The sequence below is a fragment of the Tasmannia lanceolata genome, unplaced genomic scaffold (assembly GCF_043159265.1).
Source record: "Tasmannia lanceolata isolate RefF3 unplaced genomic scaffold, GAP_Taslan_0.1 ptg000015l, whole genome shotgun sequence".
Taxonomy (NCBI): domain Eukaryota; kingdom Viridiplantae; phylum Streptophyta; class Magnoliopsida; order Canellales; family Winteraceae; genus Tasmannia; species Tasmannia lanceolata.
This window is the reverse complement of record NW_027518692.1, coordinates 34,650,468-34,668,575: the sequence shown is the minus strand read 5'-3', so window position 1 is coordinate 34,668,575 and position 18,108 is coordinate 34,650,468. Positions and strand designations below refer to the sequence as shown.

At 38.6% G+C, this 18,108-nt stretch overlaps 2 protein-coding genes across 2 annotated transcripts in view; both read left to right on the top strand.

Annotated features, from left to right (window-relative positions):
• Positions 1-867: 867 nt before the first annotated feature.
• Positions 868-5,813, top strand: LOC143846812 (putative receptor-like protein kinase At5g61350). The gene is made up of 4 exons (XM_077355380.1): positions 868-2,295; positions 2,668-3,139; positions 3,588-3,923; positions 4,830-5,813. The coding sequence occupies exons 1-4, from the start codon at positions 1,171-1,173 to the stop codon at positions 5,462-5,464; spliced, it is 2,568 nt and encodes an 855-aa protein (XP_077211495.1). The 5' UTR covers positions 868-1,170; the 3' UTR covers positions 5,465-5,813.
• A 1,418-nt stretch (positions 5,814-7,231) lies between these two features.
• Positions 7,232-18,108, top strand: part of LOC143846811 (hyperosmolality-gated Ca2+ permeable channel 2.3-like) — a 40,098-nt gene continuing 29,221 nt past the window's right edge. The window contains exons 1-3 of the mRNA XM_077355379.1: positions 7,232-7,388; positions 11,399-11,739; positions 14,095-14,235. Of these exons, the coding sequence (XP_077211494.1) occupies positions 11,462-11,739; positions 14,095-14,235 (419 nt within the window). The 5' untranslated portion in view covers positions 7,232-7,388; positions 11,399-11,461. The remainder of the gene's footprint in view (positions 7,389-11,398; positions 11,740-14,094; positions 14,236-18,108) is intronic.

The following is an 18,108-nucleotide window of genomic DNA, read 5'->3' as shown; positions in this document are numbered from 1 at the left end:
ATCAAGTGGTGAGAGAAGAGTAAAGAAGGTGGGGGGAGTATGAGTGAGTAGTGAGTAGAAGGTGAGAAGTAGCTTGAACTAAATTCTTAAACCGAGAAGTTTGTTTAATTTAGTTGTGATTTTCTTTGTTCATCCGAAGGAGACCCCATCGAATTCTTTCGCATTTTTAAGAGTTCAAAAGGGAATCGTGAAAATTTAAAGAAGCCTTGGTGCTTATTTGGAAACAATTTTTCTACTACACTTTTAACCATGTATTAATTGCACACCAATGAGTATACAAATATGTGTGCACTCCTAATTGCACGCACTTGCATATGTTGCAAAATGCACACACTAGGACCCAATAAGATGCAATTGGAATGGAGACAAAAATGAGCAGAGAAGACTCACATCGTGAGTCGTCCCATTATAAGAACATGGTCATCCGGATATTAGTAGCCAAAAAGGAGTCTCATTACCAAAATAAGGGAGTGGGGATATCATGTTTATTATATGTTAGGGAAGAATGCTTGACTAGGGCGAAACCTCATTGTTACAGACTGACGTGCATCCCAGCAAAATATAGTGGGGCCCACATCTGATTCTACTTATATTCAATGGTTCACATCCAACGAGAAACAACACTCGTGGTTGCATGATTGGCATGATCTTTGGGCCATAAGAGAGCCAAAGCATGGACTATCAAATGGACGGTCCAGATCAATCATAGGGAGACCAGCCGTTAATCGGTTTACATACTCCCTCAATGTAACCTCCCCCGAATCCTTGTAAGAAACAGAACAGAAAAAGGCTATAACCAATACACACGTCTGACCAAGTCCTCCTTCCAAATCTCTCACCCCCCCAAATTTCCTCACCACACCCCCACCCAGTCTCCCTTACATGCATCCAACTATCTTTTTGTCCAAAAACACTCTCTCTCTCTCTCTCTCTCTCTCTCTCTCCATATTCACGCAACAACCTCCTAAACCTACGTCGAATTACACCCCATTCCCCTCCATCCATTCACATCTCCTTTCTGTGGAGGAGTCATCCTCGTCCTTTCCACCATTTCCAGTCTTCCCCCACGATCCACCCACCATGTCCACCAGGGTAAACACATGTCAAGACAAACTTTAATTCAAGGAGGGTTCTTCAATTATATTAGCTAGCTACATAAGCTCACGCACCATGCCACCCAAACTCTCCTTCCTTTTCCTCATCCTCCTCCTTTCCTTCTTTTCTCCCACACCCACTTTTTCTGCTTCCTCCTCTTCATCCTTCTCCCCGCCCGACAACTACCTCCTCGACTGCGGCTCCCCCAAACCCACCGTCCTCCCCGACGGCCGCACCTTTCGCTCCGACCCCCAATCCTCCTCCTTCCTCTCCACGCCCGAAAACGTCCAAACCTCCACCACCAACATCTCTACCAACATCTCTTCTTCATCTCTCTACCTCAACGCACGAATCTTCCCCGACCAATCCACATATAGTTTCTTCATCTCTCAACCCGGCCGCCATTGGCTCCGCCTCTACTTCTACCCTCTCCCCCACCCATTATACAATCTCACCGCCGCCGTCTTCTCCGTGGCCACCGACTCCACTGTCCTCCTCCACGATTTCACCCCTCCTAATTCCGTCGTCCCCTCCCCCATCTACAAAGAATACCTCATAAACATTACATCAGATAGATTCTCCCTCACATTCATCCCCCTAAAAAACTCCTTCGCGTTCATCAATGCAATCGAACTCGTCTCTGCTCCCTCCTCCCTTATCCCCGACTCCGCCACGGCCGTCTCCCCAGCCGGTGATTTCTCCGGCCTCTCACAATATGCGTTCGAAATCTCCTACCGATTAAACGTTGGGGGACAGGAAATTATCTCGAAGAACGACCCATTATCTAGAACATGGCTACCGGACGTAAATTTCCTTAAAATTGCTTCCGCCGCGCAGAATAAATCCGTTTCTCCGAGGATCGTAAAATACCCGGACGATGGCGGTGTGACCCCTCTTTTCGCGCCAAATTCGGTTTACTCATCAGCAGTGGAAATGGCGGAGTCCGACACCGTAGACCCCAATTTCAATATTACTTGGGAATTGACGGTCGACCCGAGTTTCTCCTACTTGGTTCGCCTTCATTTTTGTGATATTATAAGCAAGAGCTTGAACAATCTCTACTTCAATGTCTACTTAAATGGTTTGATGGGTGTCTCCAGTCTCGATCTCTCGACGCTCACCTCCGGCCTTGCCGTTGCTTATTATCGGGATTTTGTCGTTAATGCATCTACGGCATCCAACGGGATGGTCAGAGTTCAGGTGCGACAAAATTTAGGAATTTCTACTAATTCTTGGATGATTACATTCAATCTTAAGAGTGCTTATACATAGCACTCAAGGGATAAACAAAGAAAGATAAAGATAGCAATAGAAATAGATTATCTTAATGTAATTCAGTTGCCTAATCTAATCCAACTACTGAGGGCCTGTTCGTTTCAGATTATGACAACCGTGTCGGCCCTAAACCTATTATTGGACTCAAATTTAAATGTAATTTTGAGTCCAATAATAGGCTTTGGACTTACAATCGGTTGTTATAATTTGAAACAAACAGGGGCATTATAATCCAATCAAATCAAATCGTAGAAGATTTGATCTTATTCTAACATGGAATTGATCTTCTCTAACAAGGTGGGCCCGGCATCCGGGGACAATTCCGGTACGCCTAACGCCATTCTGAACGGGCTGGAGGTGATGAAGATGAGTAATTCGGCCGGAAGTTTGGACGGTTTGTTCTCGGTTGATGGGTCAACGATTGTTTCCCGGAGTCAAACCTCCGCCACGAAGCGGCGAATCATAGCCGTTATTGGTCTAGTTATGGGAATTGGGGCCATGCTGATGTTAGCAACCGTTTTTATCCGTTGGCAGAAAAGACCTCAAGATTGGGAGAAAAGAAACAGCTTTTCTTCTTGGCTTTTACCTTTACATGTAAGCCAATCTAGCTTCATGAGCAAAGTCGGATCCCACCACCACCCATTCGGATCCCACAGGAGCAAAAGTGGGTATTCGGGATTCTTCTCCTCCACACTCGGAATCGGCCGATTCTTTACCTTCGCCGAGTTACAAGACGCCACTCGGAACTTCGATGAGAAAGCAGTGATCGGTACAGTGAAACAACCAATCACTCCAAAAGCTTAAGCCTTTATAGTTTTTATATAATCATTTATACTTCAACACCCCCCTCACATGTGGCCTTCTTTTGGGTTTGCCATGCATGTGGATTTTAATATCAAGGAGTTGTTTGGTTTTGAACTTAGGACCTGCTGTGAGGCAATTGTTCCAACAAAACTTGGCTCCAGACCGGTCTAGAAGAATTTTTCTCCAACCCTTTGCTAATAGCAAGGGGTGTGGAAATATCAATTCCTTCTTAAAATAAAAAGTAAGCATGGAATTGATATTTCCACACCCCTAACCCGTTGTTATTAGAGGTGTTGGAGGAAGTTCCTCCAGACCAGTTTGGAGCCAATTTTTTCTGATACCATGTGAAACAACCAAGTACTCCAACATAAGTTGTTAGAGTTGGTGTTATTTAATCATTTATACTTCAACAGGTATTGGTGGGTTCGGCAAGGTCTACCTTGGGGAGCTCACGGACGGGACCAAACTCGCCGTTAAACGGGGAAATCCCCAATCCGAGCAGGGAATTACTGAATTCCAGACCGAAATTCAGATGTTATCGAAGCTCAGGCACCGGCATCTCGTATCATTGATGGGTTATTGTGATGAACAATCAGAGATGATTCTTGTTTACGAGTACATGGCAAATGGCCCGCTTCGAGATCATCTTTACGGATCTAATCTTCCTCCTATTTCATGGAAGCAAAGGCTAGAAATTTGCATCGGTGCAGCTCGGGGATTGCACTATCTCCACACCGGTGCGGCTCAAGGTACTGTGAAACAACCAATTAGTCCAAAAGCTTAAGCTGTTTTAGTTGGCATTATTTAATCATTTATATTTGGGGATTTTGCAAAAGAAGTCCTCTACCATTTGCAAAAACAGTCAACAGTCATCTACCTCGACAATTTGGAAATAGAGCCACCACCTTTGAGTGAATTTTGCAAATATGGCCATGATAGAAGACCAAAATGTCCTTATCAGTGAAAAGATGAAAGTTACCTTGTAAAAAAACCAAAATACCCATACCCATGAAGCTCAGTGATATGTTCTGATAGGAAGGGTCCCACCAACTCATTTCAAACCCATGCATCAAGTGAAGCCCACCATTTTGCCTCATGCTTTGGTGAGGTAGTCCCACAATCTCCACCCAAGCCTTTAAATATGGTGGGGACCACAATTTTACACGTCATGTTTTGTTTTGATGGGGTGGGCCCATTTGTACTCCCATGCATAAGAATGCTAGTATAAATAAAAATGATAGCCCCAAACCGTTATTCAAAACTTATCTTTGACTGTCATGGATATTTTGGCCTTTTACAGGGTAATCCTTGTCTTTTCACGTGTAAGGACATTTTGGTCTTTTTCAACGAGTAAAATGTTTTTACCATGCGTATTTTGGTCATGGCATGGCATGGCCTGATTTGCAAAATTCGCTCAAATGTGATGACTCTATTTGCAAAATTTTAAAGTAGACTCTTTCTGCAAATGAAGCAGAGTAGAAGTCTTCATATGCACATGTGGCCCCCCTTTTTCTTAATATCAAAAGGAGATGTTGAGTTTTGAACCCAGGACCTACAGTGAGGCAATAGCTCTAATATAATGTGAAACAACTAATTACTGTAAAAGCTGTTAAGAGTTGGCATTATTTATTCCGTTATATTTTATACTTCAACAGGTATAATTCACAGAGATGTCAAGACCACCAACATTCTATTAGACGAAAATTTCGTGGCCAAAGTTGCAGATTTTGGTCTATCCAAAGCTGCGCCATCCATAGAACAAACCCATGTTAGTACTGCTGTAAAAGGGAGCTTCGGGTATCTTGATCCAGAATACTTTCGGCGGCAACAACTAACCGAAAAATCCGATGTCTACTCATTCGGGGTCGTCTTGTTTGAGGTTCTGTGCGCTCGTCCGGCAATCAATCCGGCGCTTCCTAGAGAGCAAGTGAATTTAGCAGAGTGGGCTATGCAATGGCACAGAAAGGGCCTGCTAGACAAGATAATTGACCCCCATATAGTTGGAAGTATAAGTCCTATGTCACTGAAGAAGTATGTTGAGGCTGCGAAGAATTGCTTAGCTGATTATGGAGTGGATAGGCCTTCAATGGGAGATGTGTTGTGGAACTTAGAGTATGCTTTGCAACTCCAAGAAGCCTCTTTGCAACCCAATCTGCCAGAAGATAGTAGTTCAAAGCTCATAAATTTGGAAGCCTTGCAAGATAAAGGAGCCAGTAGTGGTGGTGGTGCAACCATTGATGAGGACTGTGGAACAGCTAGTGTTACTCCCTTGTTCAATCAAGGAAGGTAATATGATCATTTTAAGCATAATTCAATGGCGTAAATGAGACGAACGGGAAGAACCCGTTTCAATTTTCACCGGAGCTGTGTCGGTGGGTTCGATCGAATTTTCGTTCTCTGTTGGAGTATCGAAATGTCCATGAAAAAATCGACAATTTTTTCACCTCCCTCTCGATATCAAAGGCTTGGTTAAACGTAGCTTATGTTTTGGATGGTATAGATTGCATTGTGAAGTCATTTTTTCCCCCTTTTCTAGAGGTTGTGTTCTGAATTATTTGCCAAAAATCAACTGCCAACACTGCTTGTATTTGCCCACATCTCTTCTCAAACCTCATTAATAATACCCATTTAATTTGTTATTTTTCATGTGATTGTTCATGTCTTGGAACATGGAAGTTTTCATGTATATTTGGATTACACCCTCTGCAGATTTAAGTAGTATTTGTCACAGCAAATGATAAGGTGATGGATTATCCTAAACTGTGAAGATAAGGGGTCGTTTAAATCGACGTATTGCAAGCGTAAACCAATCTCACGTGAAAAATATTTATAGTTAAATAGCTTTGCGCTGTTTGGGTGGGATCCTTCATTTATGTAAAATCTAAAATGTTTTTTTTCTTTCATAAATATAAAAAAGCATACCTTTTTCTATGCTTTTTTGCAAAAATATAAGTCAAGATGGCCAACCCAAGAAACTCTACGAGAAATAAAAACACTTTTCTTATAATATTTCTTCTGACAAAAATAGGGGATGAAGTGCTGAAGGAGTGTAAGTTTCGGCCACCAAACTAAATGATTAAAAGTATTTAACAAAACCAGAGGCTGGAGAGTATTTAGCTAAATCTAATGGTGTAAATGAGAGGGCCGAGTCGACGTCTATCGGCTGGACAACTGGGTGATCGTAGCTGTGTGCTTAATGGGAGAGGAGAGTGCTGCCTCACTATCGTTGCTGGTGTTGTCTCCTTTCTCGTATTATCTCGAAGATATATTTCCAATAAATAATTTATATATGCAGAAAAGTGTTTCTGCTTGGTCGAGCAGATACACTATCTGCCCAGTCGGCCAAAAATACGGTGGGGACCCACATTGTTTGGGTGATGCAAACCATTCATTCGATGGGCCCTGACATAGATAGGCTGTGCCCGAAAAATCAGCTACGTAGGATCATTCCCCATTTCTTAAAAGCAATTTTGCGGCCCCTCTTTTTCAGGGGAGGGGTGCCACCTAACACGAATTAAATAAATAAGACAAATTCAGCTAGGAGGTGACTCATCTCTTAAGAGAGATACAGGAGCGAAATGGCTCTGTGCGAAGTTGCATAGACATTGCTATTTTTTATGTCTTTATTTTGGTCTTGACTGGTTGGTGGGATTTATATGCAAATGGAGGACCAACTGTTAGACATATTTCTACATGTCGGTTGAAGAGCACCCCTGTAATTGATATCAGCACCCCCTCTGTCTGCTCCTTTTTTTCAAATAATGCCCCTCCAATTTTCACTTTACACAAATTATCTAAGACGATGACCAAAAAATGAATGGTATAGATCATCCAAATATGTGGGTCCCAGTATACTTTCTTAAATACACACCGTCCCATAGTATAATTTCTCAATAGAGTGTGGTGTGCCATTACCAAAACAGAGACTATTGATATGATGTTTCATTTTCATTTTCAGGTGTCTTTCCCACTTTTGCACAAACGACAGAACTCTCCCAATCTACGCGCCAAATAAAGATCTTTAAATGACGGAGACATCCTTCATATTCACTACCCTACAGTGATAAATACAAGGGCAAAACTGACAATTTAAGTTCTGTTCGGAAAAAGGCAAACAATTGATATTTTTCTGAAGAGAAAATATCTGTCACTCCTTTCTTTCATTTGTGTTCTTCCCCTCGTTTTCTCTCTCACGCGATTGCAAATCAAAAGAGGTTTGATCTCCTTCTTATGTTAGAAAACTGGCATTCTTTTTCTCTGTATCTGTTTGATTAGAGTTATTTTTCTCTAATTTTTGTTATTTGAAGTGATGGGTAGATGCTTAGTGATATTTACTTTGGACAATTCTCAATAGGTTGCTATAAAATCAGTGCAAAATCAGAGAGTAAAAGGATAAATGTAGATTTGATTGTGGGCATATGGGAAATTTCCACTGAATAGATGTGGATAGATTTCTTAGTTAATTTTCGAGTTGTCATGATTTCAGATTTTATAACTGTATATGTGAAAGAAAAATCATTCATAAAAAAAAGGTGAAAGACAGTAGTAATAGAACCTACAACTCAACTCAACTCAACTCAACTAAGCCTTTGAATGTACCATGATCACATTTGCAATAAATCAAATCATGATACTACATACCTATTCATTTGAGGATCTAACCATGCAAATTACTAGAATACAAAGAAGAGATTAGAACATAAAACTTATCTCAATTGGCCATGGCGGTGATACTCCGACTGAGCTGGATCTTCTATTGCCTTTTTGGTTTGCCTCATCTCTGGTGGGGAAGATCTCTTTTGGTCAGGTTAGATGGCAGCAGAGACCAACCCCTTATTTATAGAAAAAAGGCTTCCTAGAGTTCCACACACAATAGAATTCTATTTGACTTTATCCGTCTAACCAACTACAATATCCAGGCTAAGCTGATGTAGTTGAATTGGGCTACACTAACCATCCATGTCTCAAGAGGATGAGATGCGCTGATTACCCTTATACCCCTTATTAATCACTATGGTCAGTGGGTAACTCCAGTAATTTCATTCTTAATCTCATTCTTCAATCTAGTCCATCGATCTTAGATCAACGATTGCCCACAATAAGATCTTACAAGGACAACCAGATTGAAATTAAAGAAATTAAAATTCAAGATATTAGTAGACTACATTGTTCCAAGGTATATGTTTGTAAGAGACAAGCGCAGACATATCATTCTAACAGGATATGATCTGATCCAGCAACAAATTGATGATAGGGTGATTTATAGAATCTGGAATGTTATATTGAAAGAACTAAAGTGAACTTGAATCGGGAACCAAGAAATTAGATATATCAGTGCAGAAATTGAATCATAAATTACTAGATTCAACTGGATAAAGAAGTGAATGAAACTAATTCAGAATCATAAATGAAAACAAGTAGGAAACAGAACTTATTGAACTGAAATACATTATAAAGGTCAAAGTATAAAACTGAGATAAAGAATTTGAATCACAATGAACAATCCGGAACAGAATTAATAGCCAACGAGGTAAAGATGATGATATCAGTTTATAGACAGCAGTCGGTGAGTGATAACTTTTTAAATCTGACGAAAGAACGCTACCAGTCAACCATAAAATGTTCGACCGATGTAAGAATTGATCAATTGGCAGATCTGATATCTTTTTTCTGTGACTAAATGTTCAATCAATGCTAACGTTAAATAGTGGAAATGAGATAAATCGAAGTTTCTTATGGTAATTGAATTAAAAAAAATTGTAACCTACAAATTAGGCAATCTTCCATGCTAGAGGTGCTCTATAAAATTAGCCAAGTTCAAGTGGCAACTAGAAATAGTAACAGAAATAAAATCTTTGAAGCCATTAGCAAGTTTTGCTGAAATTAATCAGCAATTAAATGTGTAAGACAGATGGAAAACAGAGTAAACTTTGAAATTTAGACGATGAGAAATGTCTGTTTAATGTAATTAACTTAAAGGGTCAACAAGCTTTAGAAGTTATGAATTAAAGGCCTTTGGATACAGGTATAGTTGTGAAGAAATGATTTTATCTTATTTTAGAAGGAATCAGTTGCTGAACACACTGAGGATATAGTAGTGCAAAAAGATGTAATTAATTTTGGTTTCATGAAACAATGAAAATCTATGGAACGGAAATTTTTATTTTAAAGGAATCAGTTGCTGACTTCGCTGAGAATCTAAAGAATGTTCCGCAATTGATTTCCGCAAAATAGAAATAAACAATTAAGCTTGAACACATGTACAGGTAACAAAGAAGCTGAGTACAGTAAAGGAAGGAAGATTTGCAGTGACCAAAAGATGTTAGTAGTTTGTTAACTTTTGAAGGAAAATTAGCTCTGGTTTTAGTTTGCTAATCTAATAGCTATACTGGAATGCAGGGACTGAAGCAAAGTATTATGCTAGTTTTGCTATATTCTAGAATATCGTAAGTCATAATCAATCAGATAATAAGTGAACAAACAAATAAACCATGAAAATGTAGTGATGTCAACATAGCAAGATGGTGAAAGAATAGTCATGCAAATTAGTAGACTAATAAATCTATGCAAATTGACATGAGCAAAGTCTGCAAAATACTCCCTGTATACGATTTTTGTTCAGCACAATGTTCTAGCAAGTATTTAATTCAACACATCTGAACTAAGCATCTAAATTAATTAAAAATTTTAAATCTATCTATGGATAGTCTAAATTATATGAACCTAAACAAAAATAAAATAAAATAAAGAGAGAATAAAGGCTTAGGCCTTCCTTGTAGGTTGCACTTGGGATTTGGGTGTTTCAACGTTTTGCTCTATAATGGATGACAAAGAAGTGATCAAATTTTAAATGGAGAATTTGTGGAAGGCACAGATGTGAACAGAGGGGCATGTCTGGTGGGTTGGGCGGGCTTTTGGAAAGATAGTGGTGGATGTTGAAATATGGTGCCCCTGTAGTTGATTGATGGAGAAAGAAAAAGCAAAAAACAAAATGCTATGAAAATTTGAGGAAAGCAAGGGTGTTGTAGTGGACTTTCTTTTATGGATTCTTTACTATTAAATATTAATCCATCCATTTTCCTTAAAATTTAGAGGTGAAGAAAGTATTTCTGACTCTTTGAGAAGATATGTCTTGTGGTGCGGAGGATTAGCAGAAAGAAGAGAACCATTTTCAAAAATTGTTGTGCTCTCAACGAGTCGTTGAGATTGGATTTGGGTTGTCCAGTGGCCACCAGAGAGGTGGGATTGTCTTTAAAGGAGATTTTTTAATTTTTCCCATCTTGGAGAGAGAGAGAGAGAGAGAGAGAGAGAGAGAGAGAGAGAGAGAGAGAGAGAGAGAGAGAGAGAGAGAGGATTTTAGGGCCTAGGATTGATTTATCAAGAAAATGGGATTGGAGGAGAAAATGCTAGCTTCTGCCTTTTGGGGCAAGAGATATTATGGGCTTCTCCTGTTTTAAGGGACGGTTGACTTTTGTAAGTATGAGAAGTTTTTTTTTTTTTTGTTTGCTTGTGGGTTTTAAGGGTTATTTTAAAGATCTAAAGTTCGAGTGCTATTGATCACAGTGTTAAAATGCCACAATTCGTGGAGATTACATTTGAATTCTGTCTGTTTATTTTGACGATAAATCCGTACATTATTTTGTAAACAAGTTAGTGATGTATTGCGACAATGTTATTCATCACCACAGTGGCATGTTTATCCATTCATGCTTTGTATCCAAGGCTTGTTTATTGTCTAAGATACTGACTTTTTTTACGTTCTTCGATTTCATGCTTCTGTTTTGCTAGCTCATTATCATTAGAAAGTTTGGTTCTTTCACGTGCCCATTTAATGAATTTCCTTATACACCCGTTGCTGTTTCTTATTTCAGTGAAAAAGAACTTCCTTACCTTCTGCCTCTCCAAAGCAATATTAGCACCTTCTTACCTTTTTTAAGGAAGAAATAGCCGTACATCAACTTAAAAAAAAAAAAAAAAAAAAAAAAAAACTAATATATCTAAACAATTGTTGAATCCAAAAGGGGCTTTGACATTTTCTTATGAGAAGTCCAGCAGGTTTTTGTGTATTTTATAGAAATGGGGGTTACTAATCATTATAGCAAATGTCATATTCTTGTTCTTTTTGTATAGTGTATATTTCATTACCTTTACATCTGCACGTGGGTCTTCTTTTTTGGAAATAAAAGTAGGGTGCCCCATGAATTTCTCTATTTTCTATGTGCAGTTAAACTGATGGTAGCAAGGAAAGAGACATTACATATTTAAAGTTTCGAGTTTGTTTCTAAGTATGATTGTTTCTGCTCTGTTGACTTCCGTGGGCATCAATCTTGCCCTATGTGTTTTATTTTTCACATTATATTCTATATTGAGGAAACAACCCGGAAATGTCAAAGTGTATGCACCACGCTTAGTTGCTGAGGGAATATCACAGCAAAGTGATTTCAGCCTAGAACGGCTATTGCCTTCTCCTGGTTGGGTAAAAAGCGCATGGCAGCTGTCCGAAGAGGAACTCTTGTTAACTTCGGGCTTGGATGCTGTAGTCTTTATTCGTATTTTCATCTTCAGGTAAACAACATATATCCTTATTATGAAAATAGTTGTAGAATGTCAGCTTTGATGATCAACAGTATGAAATCTTACTATGTAACATTAAGCTGGTGAAGCCACTGTTTTAAATTTTGGCCGAAATCTGAAATTTGGTCATTTGGCCGAAATGACCGAAATTCGATTTTTATTTATTTTTTGGTTTTGGTAGGGATCGAAACTGAAACCGAAATTTAAATCAATGGGTGAAGCATATTTTTACAATCATATTCACATAGTTTGTGATGATGTAATACTTGCATATGTATGAGAGTATATACTAATTTACTTAGAGTCTATTTCTTATGTTTTTATTATTATTATTTTTCTTTATTATGCCTGGTTGGCTTTAATCATGTATTTAGCATTGTGAGATTCTTTCCAAACATATTACTTCTAAGTTTTGTACCTATATAAGCAGATATTTCAAATTTTAGGCTGGTCAGAAATGCATCGAAGGATGGATCAAGGTTACTTGGAACGCGGTTCGTTCCGGTACGGGAACGGGTACGGGGTACGATGGTAGTCTAGTACGCTGTACGATGAGAGTATACATATATATATATATATATATATATATATATATATTTTTTTTTTTACAATCATATTCACATAGTTTGGAAACGGGTACGGGGTACGATGGTAGTCTGAAACGCTGTATGATGAGAGTACATATATATATATATATATAAAAAAATATATAAAAAAAAAAAACCTCATGTATGCCCTACATATTTTTTTTCAAAATAAAGCTCTAGTTCCAATTCAACCCAAAATATATAAAATTTGTAAATCTCTCCGTCTTTCTTCTAGTCTATATGCATCTCTCTCTTTCTCTCCCGCGGGTCGCCGCGGTTCGTCATTTTTGGCAATCCGGGTCGTTAGTGAACCACGTTTCAAATCGTGGGACCCGGATCGCGGATCGGAGGGTGGATGGTGAATCCGGTAACTATGGGATGGATACAGATTCTAATGGAAAATGGTAAAAGGTGGTGACAAAAATTTGCAAAATCTTCTACTAGTCCAATATGTGTTCTAGATCATGTTGGTGTGGTCTAGAAGGCACCTATTAGAATTTCTATAATGCATATGTGGCAGTCTTCAAACATATTCTTGAATTTCCAGAGCAAATCAATTTGATATGTTTTGGCTACATTTTATATAGGGAAATGATATCCGCACTCCCATATTTGATGATGGCTCTCCTTTCTTTAATTTGCACTTTCTAATTAGTTATTGACGGCTGTTACAATTACCCAGAATCCGTAAACATCCAACCAGAAAAATGTTAATCAAAGAGAGGAAATGTTAAAAGCAGCTTTCAAAACATAATAAAAGCTATTCCCTAAAAACTAGGTTTGACTTGTTGGAGTCCAAAAAAGGGCATGAAAAAGAGGAAAGAAGATGGAGGTCACCTTTCTTTGGATCGGGAACGACCAAAATGCCCTCCACTTTATTTTGTAGTCCCAATTCAATACTCCCCTTTGTGATTTTTCCAAAAATGCCTCTCCTTTGTATTTTTCCAAAAATACCTTTATCTTTTCTAGCCTTCTAGTTGATGTAGAACCCCACCTAGGCTTTGGTGCATGTTAAAGTATAAAAGATTAAGTAACTCCTTCTCCAACAGCTTAAGCTTTTGGAGTAACTGGTAATTTCAAATGGTATCAGAGCAAAGGTCCTGAGTTCAAACCTCCTTGATAGCAAAAATCCACATGCAATGGCCAAACCCAAAACAGGGGCCACATGTACCACGTGTAGGCCAACCCTAAAAAGAGGGGCCACACGTAGGGGGAGTGTTAAAATATAAAATATTAAATAACGCCTTCTCCAACAGCTTAAGCTTTTGGAGTAACTGGTAGTTTCACAGTGTCATTATCAAGGTCTGGAGCCTCATCAATATGTGCACTTATTTATTTTATTTTCTAAGTTTTTCCAAGTAAAAATGTAAAAATTTGAAATAATCCTAATAGATACCTGGGATGGTAAATTCTGGAGAGCGATATATGCCACCTAGATGATCTGTGTGCTCTTTATCTGCATTTTGAATAGTGGTGAGTTTGTTGTTACTCTTCATCCTATTTCTGAATACCACATAGCCTTACCTGCATCTCATTATATAATCTTGTTATCCATTTTTCTTGTTTTCAGAATGATTCCATGTTATTTTTTTATTAGTTTTAGCCTCTTCCATTGGTTGCCAGCTGGTCATGTTGAGTATTTTATGTTTTTCTCTCATAGTTCTTGTCTTTTTTCTCTTCCTTTTGTTTACTAATCAATTTGTTAATCTTCTTGTTAGAAGTTCCTTCTTGCTTAATCTGAGTTATTTCTTTTATGCAGTTTGAGAGTATTTTCTGTCGCTGGAATCATAGGAATATTCGTTCTTCTTCCACTAAATTATATGGGGAGCGAACTAGACGATATTTCGAATACGTCTCTTGACCTATTCAGCATTTCAAATGTAAATTCTGGCTCAAAAAGGTGACTTCTTGCTGGAACTTTTATCTTTCTGTCATCGTTCAAATATGCATTCTCAAATTTTTTAGGAGTATAGCTATTAATTTTAAGCAGAAACCAGATCCAAAGTTTCTGCAGAAATAATCTGTGACATTTTTCATTTTCCTTTTTCTTTTGCTTCTTTATTTTATCAATCATTTAATAAATTCATGTACACTTCTTGTTCCTCATGTATCTAAGTGCAGCTTAGGTATATGCATCAGTTGGTCACAATCCAATTTTTTTTCTCTAACCTTACTCAATGGTTGATTACATCTAGCCCTCCCCAGACCCCGCAATAGCGGGAACCTCGTGTACTGGGCCGCCCTTTTTTGACCTTACTCAATGGTTGTATAATCTTTGAAGTCAGTGATTTCTTTTTTAATTTCATCATTAGTTATATTAGTTATATCTTAATTTATTCTCTTGTAAGAAACAATTTTTCGTCCCAGCAAAAAGAGGCAGCGTGCATTTTTTCTGTACATTGGCCGAGTTGATCCAATGCAAGATACACAACAAGAGCAGGGAAAAAAAAACCTACACACAGACTCCAAAGGGAAAAAAAGGAGAGGAGGCTATGGGACTACGATTGACCCTATAGCCATTCAAAAAAAAAAAAAGTGAAAAAAAAAGATTGATCCTATCTTTTGTCAACGAACTGGCATCCCCATTTGCTGATTTCCAAACTGGTATCCACTTCTTGACATTACTAGAATCACCCTCGATGACCAAAGAATTCCAGGCATGCACCACACATACTCTAATGCCCCATGTGAGGGACAAGACCTCCACCTCATTTGGAATCCTTGACTCAATAGGCCTCACCAACCCATTATGATCACAAAAGAGACCAACAACACCCGCCGGACTAGGTTTCCCAAGGCTGGACCTGTCAATTTTCAGCTTAATGTTTCCACAGGGAGAGGCGCATGCCTAGGGCTCAAGTTCTCACTACTTACATGGACCATTCTCCAAAAATCCCACACACGCGTAATCTGAGCTAGAAAAGCTGCAAAAAAAGCTTACAAGAGGACACCCACTTGGCAACAAGGCTGAAAGTACCATAAGTTACCACATCTTTGGTCTTTTCCTTGCTATAGAACAACCTTATGCTATAAGGTTGCTCTAGATGGCCCTAGTACCCATCAATGGACTAGGTGGTTCATAGACTTGTCCATGATTCACATCATGGTGCATCATGGTTGACATTCACCCTTCGTCGATGGGTGAGATGATCCATCATCAAGATCTTGTCTAAGCATGTTATAGAATATGAGATCTCACCAATGTATGCTAATCTTATTGTTGGATCGTCGGGGTCTTAGATTAGGCAACTAGACTAGATGAGGTAGGTAGGTTATATTAAGATTATTACTATCTTCGTCTATTTCCATATTTATCATTATCTTGCCATTATCCCTTAGCGTGTTTTATATAAATACTCATTAGGGTTGATTGTAATGAAGACAAAGATTAGTGAAATTATTTATCTAACAAGATAAAGTAATTTGCCATTAAAAAAAAGATAAAGATAAAGTACTTTTTAATAGCTATTATTTTATTAAACTAAACTTTTATTATGTGTTATTAAGTGATTTTACTTAGCATATTAAAATAATGAAGCCCTACGACCCTCTCTCTCTATGACTACACCTCCCACCTCCCCTCTCTGCAACTAAACCGACGACCTCTATGCAATTGAGTGTTTTTTGTTTTTTTATCTTCTTTCTCTTCTTGCACGAATGTTAGGGATTTTTTCATAATTTTCCAATTTTTCTATATTTTTCTTCTTCATATACGAGGTTTAGACCTTTTCTGCTTGTTTTATTATTTTTTCCTTCTTCCTCTTCTACTTCTTTTTGCCTCAATTTTCGGGATTTTTTTCATATTGTTCGTATTTTTTTCTTCTTCTATTTCTTCATCTTCATTTACCAAAAACTTTATGATTTTCATCTTTTTCTTCTTTCCCACATTTGGGGTATTTTTTCCTTGGGCAGTGATAAATCGACCCCCAAATATCTTAAATCGACCCCTATGTGTCTTTCTCTCTCCTCTGGGTTAGAGAGAGAAAGAGGAGAGAGAAAGACACATAGGGGGTTGATTTAAGATATATGGGGGTCGATTTATCACTCCCCTTTTTCCTTTTATCCCTATTTTTAATCATTTCGTCGAAAAATATGAGTTTAAGTCCTGGAGTAAAAATCTATTAGCGAAAATCTTAGTTTTTAACCTATTAGTGTAAGAATCTGATTGTTTTTACTGTTCATCCTATTGTAGCAACACTCCATCGACGTAAAAATATGTGTAAAAGCCCTAGTTATTAACCCTATAGACATAAAAGTCTATCGGTGTAAATAGTAAATCCCAATCGGCATAAAAGCATAAATCCTATCGCCTTAAAAAGCTATCAACATAAAAGTGTAAATCCCTATCGGCAATATATCTATGCTTTTACATCGATAAATTGTTATTCTTATAGGTATTTACGCTGATAGATTTTTATTCCATTAGTTTTACAAACTTGGATATTTATATCGATAGGTTAAAAACTCGATTTTTTTACTTTAAATCAACCTGCAATTACATGAGGGAAAGCAACAAACAAAGAAATAGCAAAAAATAAAGAGAGGAGAAAGATTCACTTGGGAAGGAAATCAAACATCTACAACCCTGGCATATCAGCACCGTCCCTTGCTAGACGATCCACTATTGGCGGATCTACGGATGCGATCGATGACACTTCCACTCGATCTTGAATTTCGTCAAAGAACTGCACGAATTGCCAGGGGGGAACAATAGATCCTCTAAGCCAATGAATGACATTGAACGAGTCCCCTCAACCACTACCTTATCGAGACAATCTTTATCAAGGTGGATGATTCCTTGATGAACTGCACGGACCTTCGCCTCGCTTGCATCTGAGACCCCAATAGGCCTTCAAAAGGCCCCAATAACATCTCATGCTGAGTCCCTTAGTGCCCCCAATACCCGCAGGTCCTGGGTTGCCTCTACTTGATCTGTCGAAGTTTAATTTTAGAAAGCCATCGGCCAGTGGCTCCCATACTTGGATGGTCACAGAACACTGATCAAAATTGCTACAAATCTCCTTCCAACCCTCCCATAGGTCGAAGGCAGAGACAAACTTGAAGGAGGGAAGGCTCCTCACCCATGATATAGTAAGAGCTGTCACTTTTATGAACAAGAAAGGCCGGGACTTTGCTACTCCATCGAAACTCTAGAATTCCTCTCTTTCCATAGCACCCACATGGTAAAAGAGATACATTCCAGAGATCTCTACCTTTTTTCATCCACAATACCGGCGACCACCCCTCCAAGGGATCATATAGTTTTAACGGGAAAACCTAGGTCATTCTAAACCTTCTTAAGATACTACTTCACACTTCTCTTTCTACTTTGCAATGAATGAAGATGTGATCGACCGATTCCCTCACCCCCCCACCCACTATACATAAAGGGCAGTGGTCTACGATTATCATCTCTCTCTTCCTCAAGAACTCAACCATTTGGGGCTGTCCAAGACTAGCGACCCAACCGAAGGTACAAACTCGGGGAGGCACTTGGATCTTCCAAATTCTAGCTTCACTAGAGGGCACAGGGCACGACACAAGCTGATGGTAGAATGATTTGACAGCAAACACTCCAGTAGATTCCCAGATCCATATCCTTTTATCTACCCTAGACATCTTGATGTAGCACCCTTAAATCCTCTCAAGAAACCTCAACTCTGGAATTCTCTTTCAAAAACATTTCTTCTAAAAACCTGCTTCCAAAGAACCCTGTCCCCAATCCTATCAAAACAATCAATCTCCATAGCCTCCTTATCCATATCTACTGCAA

Coding starts and splice junctions, on each gene's coding strand:
- LOC143846812 (XM_077355380.1), top strand. CDS start 1,171: ATGCCACCCAAACTCTCCTTCCTTTTCCTCATCCTCCTCCTTTCCTTC. Junction 2,296..2,667: donor ACGGGATGGTCAGAGTTCAG/GTGCGACAAAAT, acceptor TTCTCTAACAAG/GTGGGCCCGGCATCCGGGGA. Junction 3,140..3,587: donor CGATGAGAAAGCAGTGATCG/GTACAGTGAAAC, acceptor ATACTTCAACAG/GTATTGGTGGGTTCGGCAAG.